Genomic DNA, 14772 nt, shown 5'->3' with positions numbered 1-14772 from the left:
ACGCGCGGGAAAGAGGAAGGCAGTTTACGCTGAGCATCGGAGGGGGCAAGACGCCACCAGGACTCCAAGAGGTCTCGCGTAGCTCCTAAGATCTGTAACCCAGTCCGTAACTATATATGTAAATAAATCATATATATATATTCGTAACCTTCACCTGGGTGTCCCTCTGCCACTACATCTCCGTTGGCCAAGGCGGAATCGGGGTTGCCATCATCACATCGGCGGCAACCCAACAAAGAACTTCAGCCTCTCTCAACGACACCAGCAAGAGAGAGGAGGAGAGAAATTAACTCCTCTTTTCCCAGGATAGAGGGGCTGTAGCTTCTGCTCCTCTCGACGCCGATGAACATGGCGGCGCCTGAGGCATCTCTATCGTCGGCGGGCGGAACCTCGGCAGTAGCGGACCGTGGCCGTCCACGCCAGTACACCGCAGAGGAACTAAGGGAGCTGAAGAACGACATTCATGCTTTCGCATTCACAACTCATAAGTGCTTAGGTGTCGTCCGAATGTTTCGGGTGTTAACAAGTGTTTTTAATGTATATTGCGTCGTTCTCGACGCGGGCATCGACGGACATAGCGCCGCTTATTACGCCCCTGTCGATGTGAGTACTACTGTTGACACGTTGTAGATCCACTATATCGCGCTATAGAATCGTTTATTTGACCCGCATGCTGTGTCGAGAGAGCAGCTGTTTTGAGTGTCAGTGCTAGACAGAGCAACGACGTAGCAATGGCGACTCGAGAGCCGACTGCGCCTCGATCTGGCGGACCGCGCTCGCTCTGCTAAAATATGGGTCTGGAAATTTCGAGCACCGTTAGCTTGCTTATGTTGCAAGAGGCTGCTTTGTCGTTGAGAATACTTTGCCTTGCAAACGCCTGCGGAGCCGTTCCAGTGCTCGTCGAACCTCCCGCGCAGCATCGCAACCTTTCTGGGGCGTATTGGCAGTGTGCGAGCGCCGGCGGTTCATCGTCGCGCTTGAATGCGAGTATTTTATGAGCCCCCGTGAACATGAACACCCTCTACGATGAACCGGTAGGGCTCACAGACGGAGGGTTGCGATACAGCGCGAACGGTTGTTGAAAGGCGCAGCTTAGGGTACGAGGAGCGCTGGAACGACTTCGCAGGCGTTCGATGGCCAAAGTATTTGCGACGACAAAGCAGTGTCTTGCCATCTTCGGCAAGCTAACAGTGCTCGAGAATCCCACGCTCATATTTCAGCAGAGCGAGCGCGGTCGGCCAAATCGAGGCGGAGTCGGCGCTTGTGTCGAGATCGCTACGTCGTAGCTTAGCCTACACTGATGACATGTGCTCTAACATTCAAAACAGCTCTTTCGAGAGTGCAGGCGGGTCAAACAGGCGTGTCCGTGCCGCCGCTCTGTACTTCAGTATCAAACGGGCTCACCGGCTAACGGGGGAGGAGTTTGATTAAACCGGTGCCGTTTGACTGTCACCATGGTGACAGTCAAACTTTGTTCAAGCGGGCAAACATTTTGCACAAGCGGGTGACTGCAGTCACCCGCTTATGCAAAATGTTTGCCCTTTTGAACAAAATAGGCGACCCGCTTGCTCAAATGATTGACTCGTTTGGCCAAACAAGTGATTTATTTTGCCAAACGAGTGACCGTTTGCCTGGACAAGTGACCCCTTCGCTTAAATGGTTGACCGGTATGGCTCAAACGGGGGAGCAGTACGGCTCAAACGGGTGACTCGTTTGACAAGCGTGTAATCGGTATGGCTAAACTGTTACCGGTATGAAGTCGTTTACTTTTCTATAGGAGCCAAATGTTTTTTTTTTTTTTTTTTTTTTTTTCAGCAGGGAATCTCTATTTAACAATAATTAGGGCTGTCGTGCAGCTAAAATAAATTTAGGAATGTTTTTACCGCGTAATTACTTAAAGCGATTGTCGAAATGGTAACACTACGGTCGTAAACGTTTAGACGGTTGTTGAAATTAGAACTGCTGAGAGAGCAGCTCACCATTACTGCTAGTGGAAGAAAATGGCATGCCGACTCACCCGTTGATAAAATTTCATACACGAAAGCTAGCGATTAAAAAATCGAAGCATGAAGACGAGCTCTTTGATCATCATTGTTGATGTTTGGAACTTGAAACCAATCCCTGCTAGACACTTGAAATATTTCAAAAATACCCAGGACGTTTTGGGGAATGAAGCGATCCCATAGCAGGTGGTGAAGTAAAAAAGCGTTGAAACACATTTATTCCACCGATCGTTATGAAGATCAATCGTGCCGGTGTCGCACTTTTAAAAACACTGTCAGTGCAGCTCAACACCACGCAACAATAGAAACTTTGGAGTAATGCCGGTTCTGACTCAATTTTACGCTAGGAATAGGAATTACATGAAAGACAGAACTGGACAAAAACATTTCATTCGATGCCGTAAATCACGAACAACGCAGCGATCTCATCTTCCTCGGTTAGGGCTAGATGCTTCATCAGCGAATGAAGAACATTCTGATAAAATAAAGAGTGGAAAATACTCCCCCTGTCAAGTTTTCTAATATAGTGACTAGTTGATGCCGGTCCGTGGTGATTCCCGGCCCTTCGAATGCAGTGGCACTTTATACGAGAGTCCCATTTCTTGTGGCGCAGCCCCGCTACGAGCGAAGGTAAAAATTCAAGATGGCGGAGTGTTCCTAGTGTTGGCGCGCCGTCAACACGGTGTGACCGGGTGTTGTCCGACTGTCGGAAAACAAATCGGCGAAGACGGTTGTCGGGCAGCGAAAGCATGTTTCCCGGCAGTTGCTGTTGCCTCAATGTGACACGGTTGCCGAAAACATGTTTCCCTCGTGTTGATGGACAGGGTTGTCCAACTGATTCCTCAATGTGACAGCGCCTTTAGAGTTGCGTATCAGGCTGTTGGCTTCACCAAAAGTGGATTGTGGTGTTGAGACTATGCGAGTTCGTGCTCTTGGCATCGAGCGTGCACCTGCTTCATGGCGAACGCTTGTTCAGTCAAGGGTTCTGCTCAACCTGGAATCTAGAGGCAGAGTGTTCTTAAAAAGCAGCACGCTCTAATCGCTAAACGCCGAGGAGGCTAATTTTTGGGCCTCTTTATTAGCTGGATGTACTACCCCGAATAGATTGCATAGTGACTGGTTCCTCACTTGTTGTCGACAGACGGTCAGATATTTCTTTTCTGTATGTAACAGCAGGGTGGGAAAACAAAACATTTATCAGAGTTATTTGATTTGAATAAGATTTTATTCTATTTAAATCAGATTACACTTGATTTAAATCTATGTATCTTTAAGAACAGTGATTCTTCACCACTAAATATATTTTTCAACATGATTGATTGATTGCTCAATTCATCCGATCACACTGTAAAAAAAGCCCGTGCGTCTACTTTCCCGCACAACACTCGGAGAGCCGATCACCTCAACTTACGGAGGCAGCTCAGCGAATGACGATGCCGAAATATATGTTTAGACCAAAAAACGCAGCCTGAGTTTTGACATTAAGTAATACAAACGTCACGCTTGCATTGTTTAATGTCACAACTCATACTGCGTTTTTGGTCTAAACATGTGTTTCGGAATAGTCATTCGCTGAGCTGCCTCCGTAAGTTGTGCTGATTGGCTCTCTGAGTGTTGTGCGGGAAAGTAGACGGACGGGCCTTTTTTAGAGTGCACTGACAACAATGAGGAAGAAATTATTTCTCTAAATCTAAAGTACGCTTCAATTAACAACGTTTTATTGCTGTAATATCCACCATACAAGATCAAAAACAGCTTGACTTATTTGAGTTAGTAAAGAAAAATATATTTTATTTTTCTGCCGAGTAATGACTGGAATGCAATAGGACATTAATTTTCTAGTTTTCGTTTATGCCTTTTGCGTTCAGATTCTCTTGAAATAGGACGTTATGTAGCTAGCGAACGAAGTCAAACGTACAAATCAAGTTCTGCGCTCCAATTTGCTCAGAAGACGAGCACTTATTTTTGGCTCGATTTCTGCCTTATATAAAGTTTTTTCGCATAATGATTATTTGATTTAAATACAAGAGACAAGACATGCGCATAGAAAGCATGAAGTGATAGACAAGCAGTAAATAAGAAATATATTTCGGAAATAATTTTGCTTGAAAATTTTCATTTAATTCATCATAGTATAAAGCTGGTCTCGTAGAAATCACAATTTAAATCACATTGGTATTTATTGTCAACCCTGCGCGAGAACTATGCGGCAAATGTGTCTAATATCTGAAATGGTGCTAACTTGAGTCGACATGTCTCATAGTACTCAGCATGCTAAATACTGAAGAGAACGACCGGTAACCTAGGTCTGATGTTTGTCTACAGTTCCCGAGGGAACCCCGACGGCCCTGAACTACTCGAAAAAGACTGTTGACAAGTACGAGATCTTCTGGGGGCCCGTTCCGTGTGAACTTGCCAACGGCGTCGTGCGCCACTACTACTTGGAACTGGACAGCGCCGACCCGTGGGAGAGCAGGCTGGTGAACCACACCACGGGGGACATGAGACTCGTCTTCTGGAACCTGCTGCCCTACACACGCTACCGGGCCGAGGTGTTCGCAGAGAACGACGCGGGTCGCTCTCAAGTCGCTGCCGAGCTCAACTTCACCACGTCACCTGCCGGTGAGACATTTCCCACTAAATCACTGACAGCACGAATCAACGATACAGATGTCGTTTGTGCAAATATGTTCAAAGTGGCATCTGTAAGCAAAAAAAACACAAAAACAATAACAACAACAAAAACACGGATGTAACGAAAAATGCTTGAACGTGACAAGTCGTTGGCAACTTCATTAAAACCAACGTATGTTGAATTCTGGTGGAATTATTTCATTTTCGCATACTTCATGATTGGGCTCATTAAGGCGTAAGCATTAGTACCGACATAACAGGGAAAAGCTGACGGCGTCCGCGTGTCGACGAAACAGTGGAAAGGGAAGCGGGCCGCGTAGAGAGGAGGAGAGTAGGGAAGGACAAAGGCGAGAGGGAGGCGACGTCATGGGGCGGAAGCCAATGCGCGCGCGCATGATGGGGCGGGTCTGAACTTGCAGGTGTGTGGAGTGTGTATGCTTTGCTTTGTGCTACAAAATGGCGTGTGAACCAAGTACTAGCGCTGGTCCAAGTAGGCGGCAAAAAGGCGAAATATGAACAAAGGACACGGGCTGCCGAAACCGGTGAAAAAGGAGAACAGCAAAAGCAGCGTCAGGCAGCGGATGCCGCTGCTAAGCGTGCAAGGCAGGTGAACGAGACAGAAAAGCGGAAGGAGCGCCTAGCTCGGCTGGCCGATTGAACGCAATTTAAACTGAGCGCATAAATTGGTTTCTTAACTTATCGCGCTTGAATTCACTACAGAGGTGCTCGACGCTGGTGAATTTATTAATTGAGAACATGAATACAAGAAAAATTCGGAGTCAAAAGAAAGAAAATAAAAACTGCTTTTTCTTCTATGGAAAAATTATCGCTAAGCTTTTTATCTCAAAATATTCAGAAAATCGTTGTGGGATATTCTGGCGTTCACTACGATTGAAAAACAAATTGTGAAATGGAAATAAAATAAAATTGGTTTACGTATCCTTCGCTTTATTTGGCCCGAATAAGCGCCGCAGTAACACATACATGTATATTTAGTGTACATGCAAAGTATAGAGAAAACATATTTTTAAATTTTACTTGATTTGCTCAGGTGAGCCAATCTTTTCACAATTTTAGCGAAAACATCCACCAACCTCAGGCACCTGTTTAGTAAATCCTAGCGCGATATGTTAAGAACCTGATTTATGCCGTCCCTTCAAACTGCCGTCGATCCCTTTGACCGGTAGACACCGGGCCTCTCGGAGCTCAAAAGGAGACTGCGATAGTCCGCTACCACAGCTACCGTGAGGCCGACGCCATAAACTTCAAGAGGAAGTATTTACTTTCTTCTACCCGTTCAATCACAAAGTAGACATTGTAGACGGCCACAAAAAATTTAATAAAGCTCCATTGGTGGATTAATGCGTTAGCATGACATTTGAAAAAACCCCACACACGTCACCCTTCGGGAAACTAACGCTGACCCCGTAAGAAAAGCAAAAAGAAAAAAAAAATCAAGCAAAACAGCAAGCCAAAAGAGAAAGCCAAAACAGAAAAGTGATAGGGTCAGTTTCAGCGCTCCCAATCGATCTTCCTTTATTTATTTTTATATATTTCTTCTTTTTTTTGGGGGGGGGGGGGGGAGGGGGGGCTATTTGAATGTTTGTTTTTCTTGTGGGTTGCGGAATGATGAGATGATCTGTCTTAAAAGTACCTTATCATTCGTGAGGTACGACATGGAATATTATATTTCAATGCTTCACTCGCGACGACGTTGGACGTTTCTTAGCACATATTTATTTTGACGTCGCGTGTTGCCCTATGTAAGGGAAACGGAGGCCTGCTTGATGGCGCAGTACGAGTTCCAGCCACTGCCTGTTTGACACGTACTGCCACATTAATGACTTAATTCGATGCTCGCGGGATATAAACGCTCTGTAACTGAATCAAACCTTCACAAACCATTGTACTATACAATGAAACGCGTTGGACACAAGTGGGTTCCGCCCGCGATTTTCGCTACGACGGTAAAGGCACGGATGTGCCTGAAAATCGTTTTTTTGTTACCGTCTCTCCGTCTTCTATTGCAAGTTCTTCCAAGCGCTGTAAGAAACAATACGGGATAGCGCTCAGGGTTTCGAGAGTTAGCATATTGCGCGAGGACATCCGATTAGTACAGTTTCTGAAGACATGCACTAAAGTGTGTATCCTAGGCTTACTCAAAGTGTAAGGTTTTGCAAGCGAAGCGTGAGATATGGAATTGGTATGGGTAATTTGAGTTTAATATAAAATGGAAATAAAGCAACACTATGAATATCCGAGGTCAAAGAAACAGGGCCGTTGACGATTTTTCATTTATACGCTTCGCTCACGAGGAAACTTCAAGCCGATTGTAGAAACTCTTCGAACTTAGTCGTTTTAAAGTTTATGATGTAGCAGAAAAGACAGATCGTAGCAGAAACCACGCCTCCAAAGCGCGCTCTGCTTTCTACCACGGGCAGGGGCTGTGAGACAGCACAGAGGATGCTACTCATCCGATTTATAAATAAACTGTTGATCTAACGCCCCGTGTCACCTGCCACCTGTCATGGGTCACGTGGCACAACGCGGAGGTCGGATTGGTTGAGGCATACCACATAACGTTTGCTGTAAGAAGCGAAAGTTGGCAGGCGAGCTGGTTAGGAAACTTCATAATCCAAATCCAGGGTCACGTAGAAATAAAATCGTCCGTTATTTTATTTCTTCGGGTTTCAGGGTTTGGATGATGAACTTTTACTGTGCCGACTTACGTGGGTAGGGCTAAGCGTTTCTTGGCGCGATGCTGTCTAGCGGCGTCCTATTACCCCATCTTGCACGATGCACAGGCGTAAACTAGCGTCTCTCAGCGTCCCTCGGCGTCTGTTCACGGCCATCCGCGGAGCGTTTCAAAGAACGCAACTCGACACGCAACGGAAACGCCACCTAAAAATATTCGATTTTGCTCGCCATAGGCGCGGCTTGAAAGTTGAGAGCTACAGGTCAATTGGTCGGAGGCAAGCAGGCGTTCGGCTCGCATCAAGTTTGCCTAGTTCTCATCATTTCGCCCCGAGAGGCAAGTTGCTCTCAAATATTGCAGTGCCCCTGCCATACCAAAGCGAATAATTTTACGCCGCGTGTTAAGTGTTCTTCATGACGTTCACCCACCCATGCTCGCGAATGCCGTCCAAAAAAAAAAAAAAGAAAAACATATCAAGTGTAGTAAAGCTGGAAGGACTGCACATACATTTTGTTGATTTTTTTAGTCCTCTCCGGTCTCTTTTTACCACAAATCTACAGCCGGTGAGAGACGCTTGTATTGGACGGTGGCTCGCGCATGGTTGAACGCTAGAACGCCGCTTGCATGATCGCGTCGTCTGAGCGTTGCAGACGTTTTTAGACGGGTGCGGAATAGCAGACAGACGGAGGCGAAAACGGACGCCGACGCGCAACTTTCGTGTTCGCGTCTAACGGGCATTGCAGACGACGATAGACGGCGACCGAACACGCTAAAAAGCGAAACACGCTTTTTAGCGTGTTCGGTCGAGCAGCCAAGCCAATCCAGTAGTAGAGGGCGGGGCTTAGGGAGGGTCATGACCTCCACCTAAATTGCGTCTAATGGCGTAAATATTGCAGAAAAACTTTTTTTTTTTTCATGAAAACTTAAAAAAAAAAAATACTTGTCCCAATCTATGCCCCTAAAATATAATTCCTTGCCAAGACCCTTTAAGCTGTCAGTTAAAGCTGCCACGACAGCAAACAGGGAAGAGCTGTCCTCTCAATGACCTGTGAGGTGCGTGTTATTCGATAGCTCACATCCACTCCAGAACGGTTTCCCAGCCACTGCTCCCATATTTCTCTTTGTGGTTGGAGTTGCGCAATCGGGACCATTGGTACTGTTACTTTCTTCGCGTTTTGGTAAACCCGATAACCCCTCCTGCAGTTTCTTCTGTTTGGGGCCACCATTGTGATAGCCCGATATCTGTATATTTCGTGGACACGGCAAATACTGTGAACGACTTTATCCTCGCGGGCTCCATATTTCGAGAATTCGGCGAATTGTGGTTTTCAGGAATATTTAGCGGGTACAAAATTTCGCGAATTTGGGTGCATGCTATGCATTTGTTACCATAGGAAAACATATTCGCGGGACCAATTTCTCGCGATAATGTACAATTCGCGAAATCCGCGAAAATGAGGTCCTCGCAAAATAAAATCGTTTACAGTATCTCCACACTGGCCACATGTACTGAGAGTAATTACCCAGGCAAGGTTGTCCGAACAAATTGCCTGGAGTGATCAAGATGTTACGATAAAGGTTGTTTATGTAGGTGCTTCTAGGCACGATATACACGTCTATATTTCTGTCACCGAGTGCCCAATAGACAGCCATCGATTAGAGCCTCTAGGGTGATAATAATTGTGCGAGGAAACATTTGATTTTTGTGGGTGGTTTTTAGCGCGACCGGAATACGTTTATCTGCCTTGCCGTCTTAGGAATGTCTTCAAGAAATACTGGAACAGACAGGCAGACTCTGCAGCGTGCGCCAGTCTTTGGAAGCGGGCTTCGTCGTTTCCATTGCAGCTCCTCCACCTCCCAGCAACCTGACGGCCGATCAGCTGTCTCGAACGAACCTCTCTCTGTCGTGGCGCCCCCCGTACCCGCCACAAGGTGTACTGGAGCGTTACCAAATCAAGTTCCGGACGAACGCCCTTCGCAGCAACTCTACCCTTCTCAACGTCGACCAGTACCAGTGCTCCTCCGAGAACAGCGACCTGGAAAGACACTGTTTCACTGTGTCCAACTTGCTGCCTGTCACTATCTACCGTTTCTCGGTGAGCGGAGTGTCTGTCGAGTTCTGCGTTTCGCTTCTGAAATGCTGTTCTTGCTAGCGGGAGTTATTGCCCTTGCAGTAGATAACGCAGCTGAAATAACAAACATAATAACAAATAGCTTGCTGGCCCCAACAAGACAGCTTCGTTGGGACAATCCCAAAGATAATGCCGTGTTGAGTTGATGTGATTTCATTATACTAGCCACCTCATTCATTAAAATAAAAGTTGTCAAGGCCTTGATTCCAAGAAATTGTACAATTAATAAAGCCACATTTTTACCTACCTGTATGGCACGACGATAATAAGTCGTTATGATTCATGCACGTGACGAGTATAGTATTAACAGAGTTATACTCTAAAGGTGAAGTTTGAAAAATGAGCAGGACCGCATCTTTTTTACCTCAACTTTTTTCTGAGGCTCATCATTTACGACTCGTTTGTCTGATGACTATACGGTCAATACTTTAGTATTGGATATTTTCAGTTGGGCGATAAGCGAACGTTTGTAAAATAGTGTTGGTTACTGAAGATTAGCTAAGAACAAGAAAAATATTAACAAAACTTGAATATAATGTGTTTCAGGCGGCAATTCTGACAACCCTTTCGTTATATGAAATGTATTTTTAAAGAACTGTTGCAATATATTAGATTAACAACCTAATGTGCCTTGGAGTCGCCCAGTAAGAAACGAGCTGGCAATTTAGATTAAAAAAAACCCCACAAATATCAGTCCTTCATGCTGTTTTCCTCGTGCTGAGATTTAGATCTCTGGCTTTCATTTCACCTGCTGCTTCCCTTTAAGCTATCTTGAATTTATGTCCATCCAGGTGAGGGCGTTCAATCGCGGCACAACACACGGTCCTTACTCGGACGAGCTGGAGATAGAGACAGGAGAGACGGGTGAGACTCGCTGCTCTCGTTAAGCTGTTGAAAAATATCTCACTCTTCGTACCCTTACTGATGTAAAGACTAAGATTTAGATAATCCTATTACGCCTCCGTTGGTGAAAATTGCTTATTCGACGGCTAATGATGGTAATCACTGGTGGCCATCTTGCTCAGAGCAGAGACTTCCTTATCGTCTTCCAAGAACTGTTGTCTCGATGCCGGGGTAAAGCTTTGGGGAAGCTCCTGTTCCGCCGCGGTCAGCAACAACGGACACATCTATGGCAGCCACATAATTAGATGCCACAAAATACCAATAATCATAATTTATAATTAGCTGGCGCGTATACTCTAAGAAATTCCTGCGGGTCTAGTCACCCGCAAAACAATCAAAGAGCCAATCTCTGCAATCTACGGAATCCGCTCAGTGGAACGTCCGTTTAGACCTCAAAATGAAGTCTGCGCTGTGGTATTACGCTATGCAAAGCGTCATGCTTTCATTGCTTAATGCCACGGCGGAGACTTAATATTGAAGTTTATACAGATGTTCCGCCTCATCAATCGCTAATCCGATTTCGTAGATCGCAGAGATTGGTTGTTCGAGTGTTTTGCGGGTAAGTAGACGCACAGACATTTCTTAGAATGTATGGTCTGCAAACGCCCCACGCTCTCGGGTTTGATGCAGTCAATTTTAGCTAGTTTTCGCTCAGGCGTATATTAAGACACTATAAGAAAGTGCTTCGTAAACTATTACTCAACTACCGCTGTGATTTCGTATATAGTAGAATGGTCATTATTTGAGCTGCTTATATTCTGGTACCACTAGTGCGACAGATGCAGATTTGTATCTAATGGCAAAACAAGTTTTTTTGTTTTTTTAGGCAACCCCAGCACTTTCCCACAGTATCACTTATACAAAGACCCACCGTTTAGTGGCAAGCTGGGGACGTTGTGTCTACGAGCGGTGAATGTGTTTTTTTTTTTTTTTCTTGTAGGAACTAGAGTAAAATATATTTTCCCAGTATTTCGGACAACGAACTAGTAACTCAAGCTTCTGACAACTTGAATAGGGCTTGGTCACTATAAACCCAAGAAACAAGATGATCTGTAAGGTTCCTGGTTGTCTTAATTAGCTGTAATAGCATCAAAGCCTTCGTTTTCAATGCCTTCATTATGGGTGTAATTAGGGCGGTGTACGATGTTCAACCATAACGTCCAGTTAAACTGCCATGCGGAGAGTTCTGGACCGAACCACCTGTGCCTTTCATTAACATCGCCTCTCACGCAACGCGCGCAGTTCCAGATGCACCCGGCAGCGTCCGCTGCGTGAGGAGAGAGGAAAACAGCCTCAAGATTCAGTGGGACGAGCCTCACCGAACGAATGGAATCTTAAAGCACTACCGGGTATGTTCTCTGTTCACAATGAGCCGTATCGTGCTTGTTTGCGTGTCTATCTACTGACACAACTTAGTTAATTAGTTAACTAGAAAAACGGGCAAAGTCCTCTGTAGTCCCACCCTAGTACTGCACTTTGCCTGTTAAACCAGCATAATTAACTAATTACGTAGCACTGTTACATCTCAGCGTCAGTCAAACACATTTTATTGGCCATGTGACACGTATACTTACGGCAGTTTGCACTATATAGATATCTTGGGAAGTGCAGAAAATAATTATGTTTGTATAATATTATTGGTCACCTTATTCCTGATAAACGACAAAACCCGGGTCGGAAGCGGAAAGAAATTCAGTTCTCTTTGATTCCAGTTTTCTTGTGGCCCTTCAGTTCTTTGTCACGCCTTGTTCGCACTATGAGGCCAATATAAGGTCGTCCTTGATACATATAAAATCGACGTATGGCTAAATAATTCTACATTCTGTAGCAATTTTCAAGCGCATTACCTCGTTACCTAGAAGCCACACTGTAAGAAATGCCTGCGCGTCTACTTACCCGCAAAACATTCAAAGAGCCAATCTCTGTAATCTACGAAATGAGCTCAGAGAATTACGAGGCGGAACATCTGTTTAGACCTAAAAATGAAGTCTGCGCTGTGGCATTATGCAATGCAAAGCGTCATCTTTGCATTGTGTAATGCCACAGCATTGCATAATGCAAAGCGTCATCTTTGCATTGCGTAATGCTACATTGCAGACTTCATTTTTAGGTCTAAACACACTCTAAAAAAGGTTTGTGCGTCTACTTTCACGCAGAAAGCTCGGAGAGCCAATCACCGCAACCTACGGAGGCAGCTCAGCGAATGACATTGTCGAAACATATGTTTAGACCAAAAAACGCAGTCTGAGTTGTGACATTAAGCAATGCAAAACGTCACGCTTGCATTGCTTAATGTCACAACTCAGTCTGCGTTTTTTGGTCTAACCATATGTTTCGGCATTGTCATTCGCTGAGCTGCCTCCGTAAGTTACGGTGATTGGCTCTACGAGTGTTGTGTGGGAAAGCAGATGCACGGGCTTTTTTTAGAGTGCAGATGTTCCGCCTCGTCGTTCGCAGAGCTAATTTTGTAGATCGCAGAGATTGGCTCTTTGAATGTTTTGCGGGTAAGTAGACGCGCAGGCATTTCTTAGCGTGAAGCTCGTTCGCCCACATTAGGATAGCTGTAGACGTTGCACCCTTGGTACCCGTTCTCGAAACAAAGATGCATCTGTGTAATCGTCGTCCCACAACCAGCGCCTGAGCGCCTGACTTGGCGTCGGAGACATGACACATCAGAAGCATCAAAGAATGAGTTCGCGTTTTCAGAAATGCAGATCTGATCCCAGACAGGTATGATGTATTCATAATTTTGGCATAGAAAAGAGACTATTAGACACGTTGGTTTTTTCGAGGTGTGTTGAATAACCTTTTTCATTTTCCTTTTCTCGGTTCAGGTGAACGTATCTCTGACACATTCGTTCAGCAGTTCGGTGAATGCCAGCACCCGTCCCAGGGCGGTGGTTCTCGAAGATCTCACCACGAGAGAGTACAACCTGAGTGATCTCTATCCGGGAACCACCTACAGAGTGTGCGTGCAGGCCAGCACAAGCGCCGGCTTCGGTGACGCCGTATGCGACCTTTTCTCCACTAGAGCTGCAGGTAAAACTTGCGACTCAGAAAGGCTATTGTCTGTATTCTCCCTCACTCTACCCTGTTTTCGGTTGCTTGGTAAGTTTTCGTTTATCGCTTCAACTTCTGCGAATGCTTTTAAATTAGAATTGTTGGAAAGAAGAACGCTGCAGATAAACTTTTTAGATAATAATGTTGTTTTAACGATGTTGAAAAAATAAGAGATTAGACTCGATAAATCAAACGATACTGCCATTATGAACAATGCACAAGTTGGCTCTCTTCCTGTCATGGAACGATCTGGGTACTTCATTCCAACTGAGGTCGATTCGTATCTGCAACATGAACCGAAGAATTCCTTTAAATGTTTTCACCTAAACACATACTCAGCAAAAAATAAGACCGATGACCTAGCCTTTTTTTCCAAGTTGAACTTCAGCTTTGACGTGATAATGTTCTCTTACACCTGGTATACCGACAACGCTGATGGCTTTACGCTGTGGACGTATATAGTAACTATACTGTCTTTATCGCAGCGCACGTCGGGGAGGGTGTGTGTGTATGGTTATAAAATATAATATAGACTGTGAGATAGTATCAAGGTTTACGCGCGAAACCCTCGATTACGAAGTGCTAACTCTTCGTGCAAAAACCACTATTTTTTATGTTATTTACCGACCGCCCAGTGGGAAATACAGTGTATTATTGGATTTTCTGGAGGTTTCTAGTTTATGTGAATGATAGTAAATACAACGTGATATGTGGAGTGGATTTTAATATAAATATGTTAGGTGATACCAACAGGGCAAGAGAAATAGATGTAGTTATAAAAACCAAAGGATGCCTCAATGTAATAACTGAACCCGGACGTATTACCGCATCTACCCAGACATTGATTGATCTCTTTTTTAATATTTCAAATCTGAAAACATTAAATCCAGAATTATAAATTCCAATATAAGCGACCACTATCCGGTATTTCATTCTGTAGCAGGTAAGCACAATATCAAAGACAATTGCAAACGAAACCGTTTTTTCCGAGACATTTCCACACAACGTTTAGACGCATTTAGGCGAGAACTATCCGTCATAAGTTGGGATTTTTATTTAATTTAAAAGATTCTAATGAAGCGTACGATGCCTTTTTGAGGGAATTTAAACGTTGATACGCCCATCACTTTTCCTTATAAGACTTTGAGATTATTCAAAAAATACGTAAGCCATGGATAACCCCAGAAATTGTAAAAGAAATTCGTATAAAAAGCGCCCTATATTAAAAATTTCTAACATCTCGGGACATAAATGATTATAAAAGAGCTGTGCAACGGTTTTAACGTTGAAAGAATTGGCATTTTCTACTTTTGACATTGTTCACATTGTCACAAAGGACAGAAAA

The 14772-nt window shown here is 44.6% G+C and overlaps 1 protein-coding gene across 1 annotated transcript in view; it reads left to right on the top strand.

The window, feature by feature from the left end:
* Positions 1 to 14772, top strand: part of LOC8029573 (phosphatidylinositol phosphatase PTPRQ) — a 128459-nt gene that overhangs the window by 100725 nt on the left and 12962 nt on the right. Inside the window, exons 7-11 of the mRNA XM_040217032.3 lie at positions 4329 to 4625; positions 9178 to 9428; positions 10256 to 10328; positions 11610 to 11716; positions 13202 to 13406. Coding sequence (XP_040072966.1) covers positions 4329 to 4625; positions 9178 to 9428; positions 10256 to 10328; positions 11610 to 11716; positions 13202 to 13406 — 933 coding nt within the window. The remainder of the gene's footprint in view (positions 1 to 4328; positions 4626 to 9177; positions 9429 to 10255; positions 10329 to 11609; positions 11717 to 13201; positions 13407 to 14772) is intronic.

The sequence above is a fragment of the Ixodes scapularis genome, unplaced genomic scaffold (assembly GCF_016920785.2).
Source record: "Ixodes scapularis isolate PalLabHiFi unplaced genomic scaffold, ASM1692078v2 PGA_scaffold9__187_contigs__length_104089568, whole genome shotgun sequence".
NCBI classification, from domain to species: domain Eukaryota; kingdom Metazoa; phylum Arthropoda; class Arachnida; order Ixodida; family Ixodidae; genus Ixodes; species Ixodes scapularis.
Note: the sequence above shows the minus strand (reverse complement) of the source record. Positions and strands in the feature narration are given on the sequence as shown.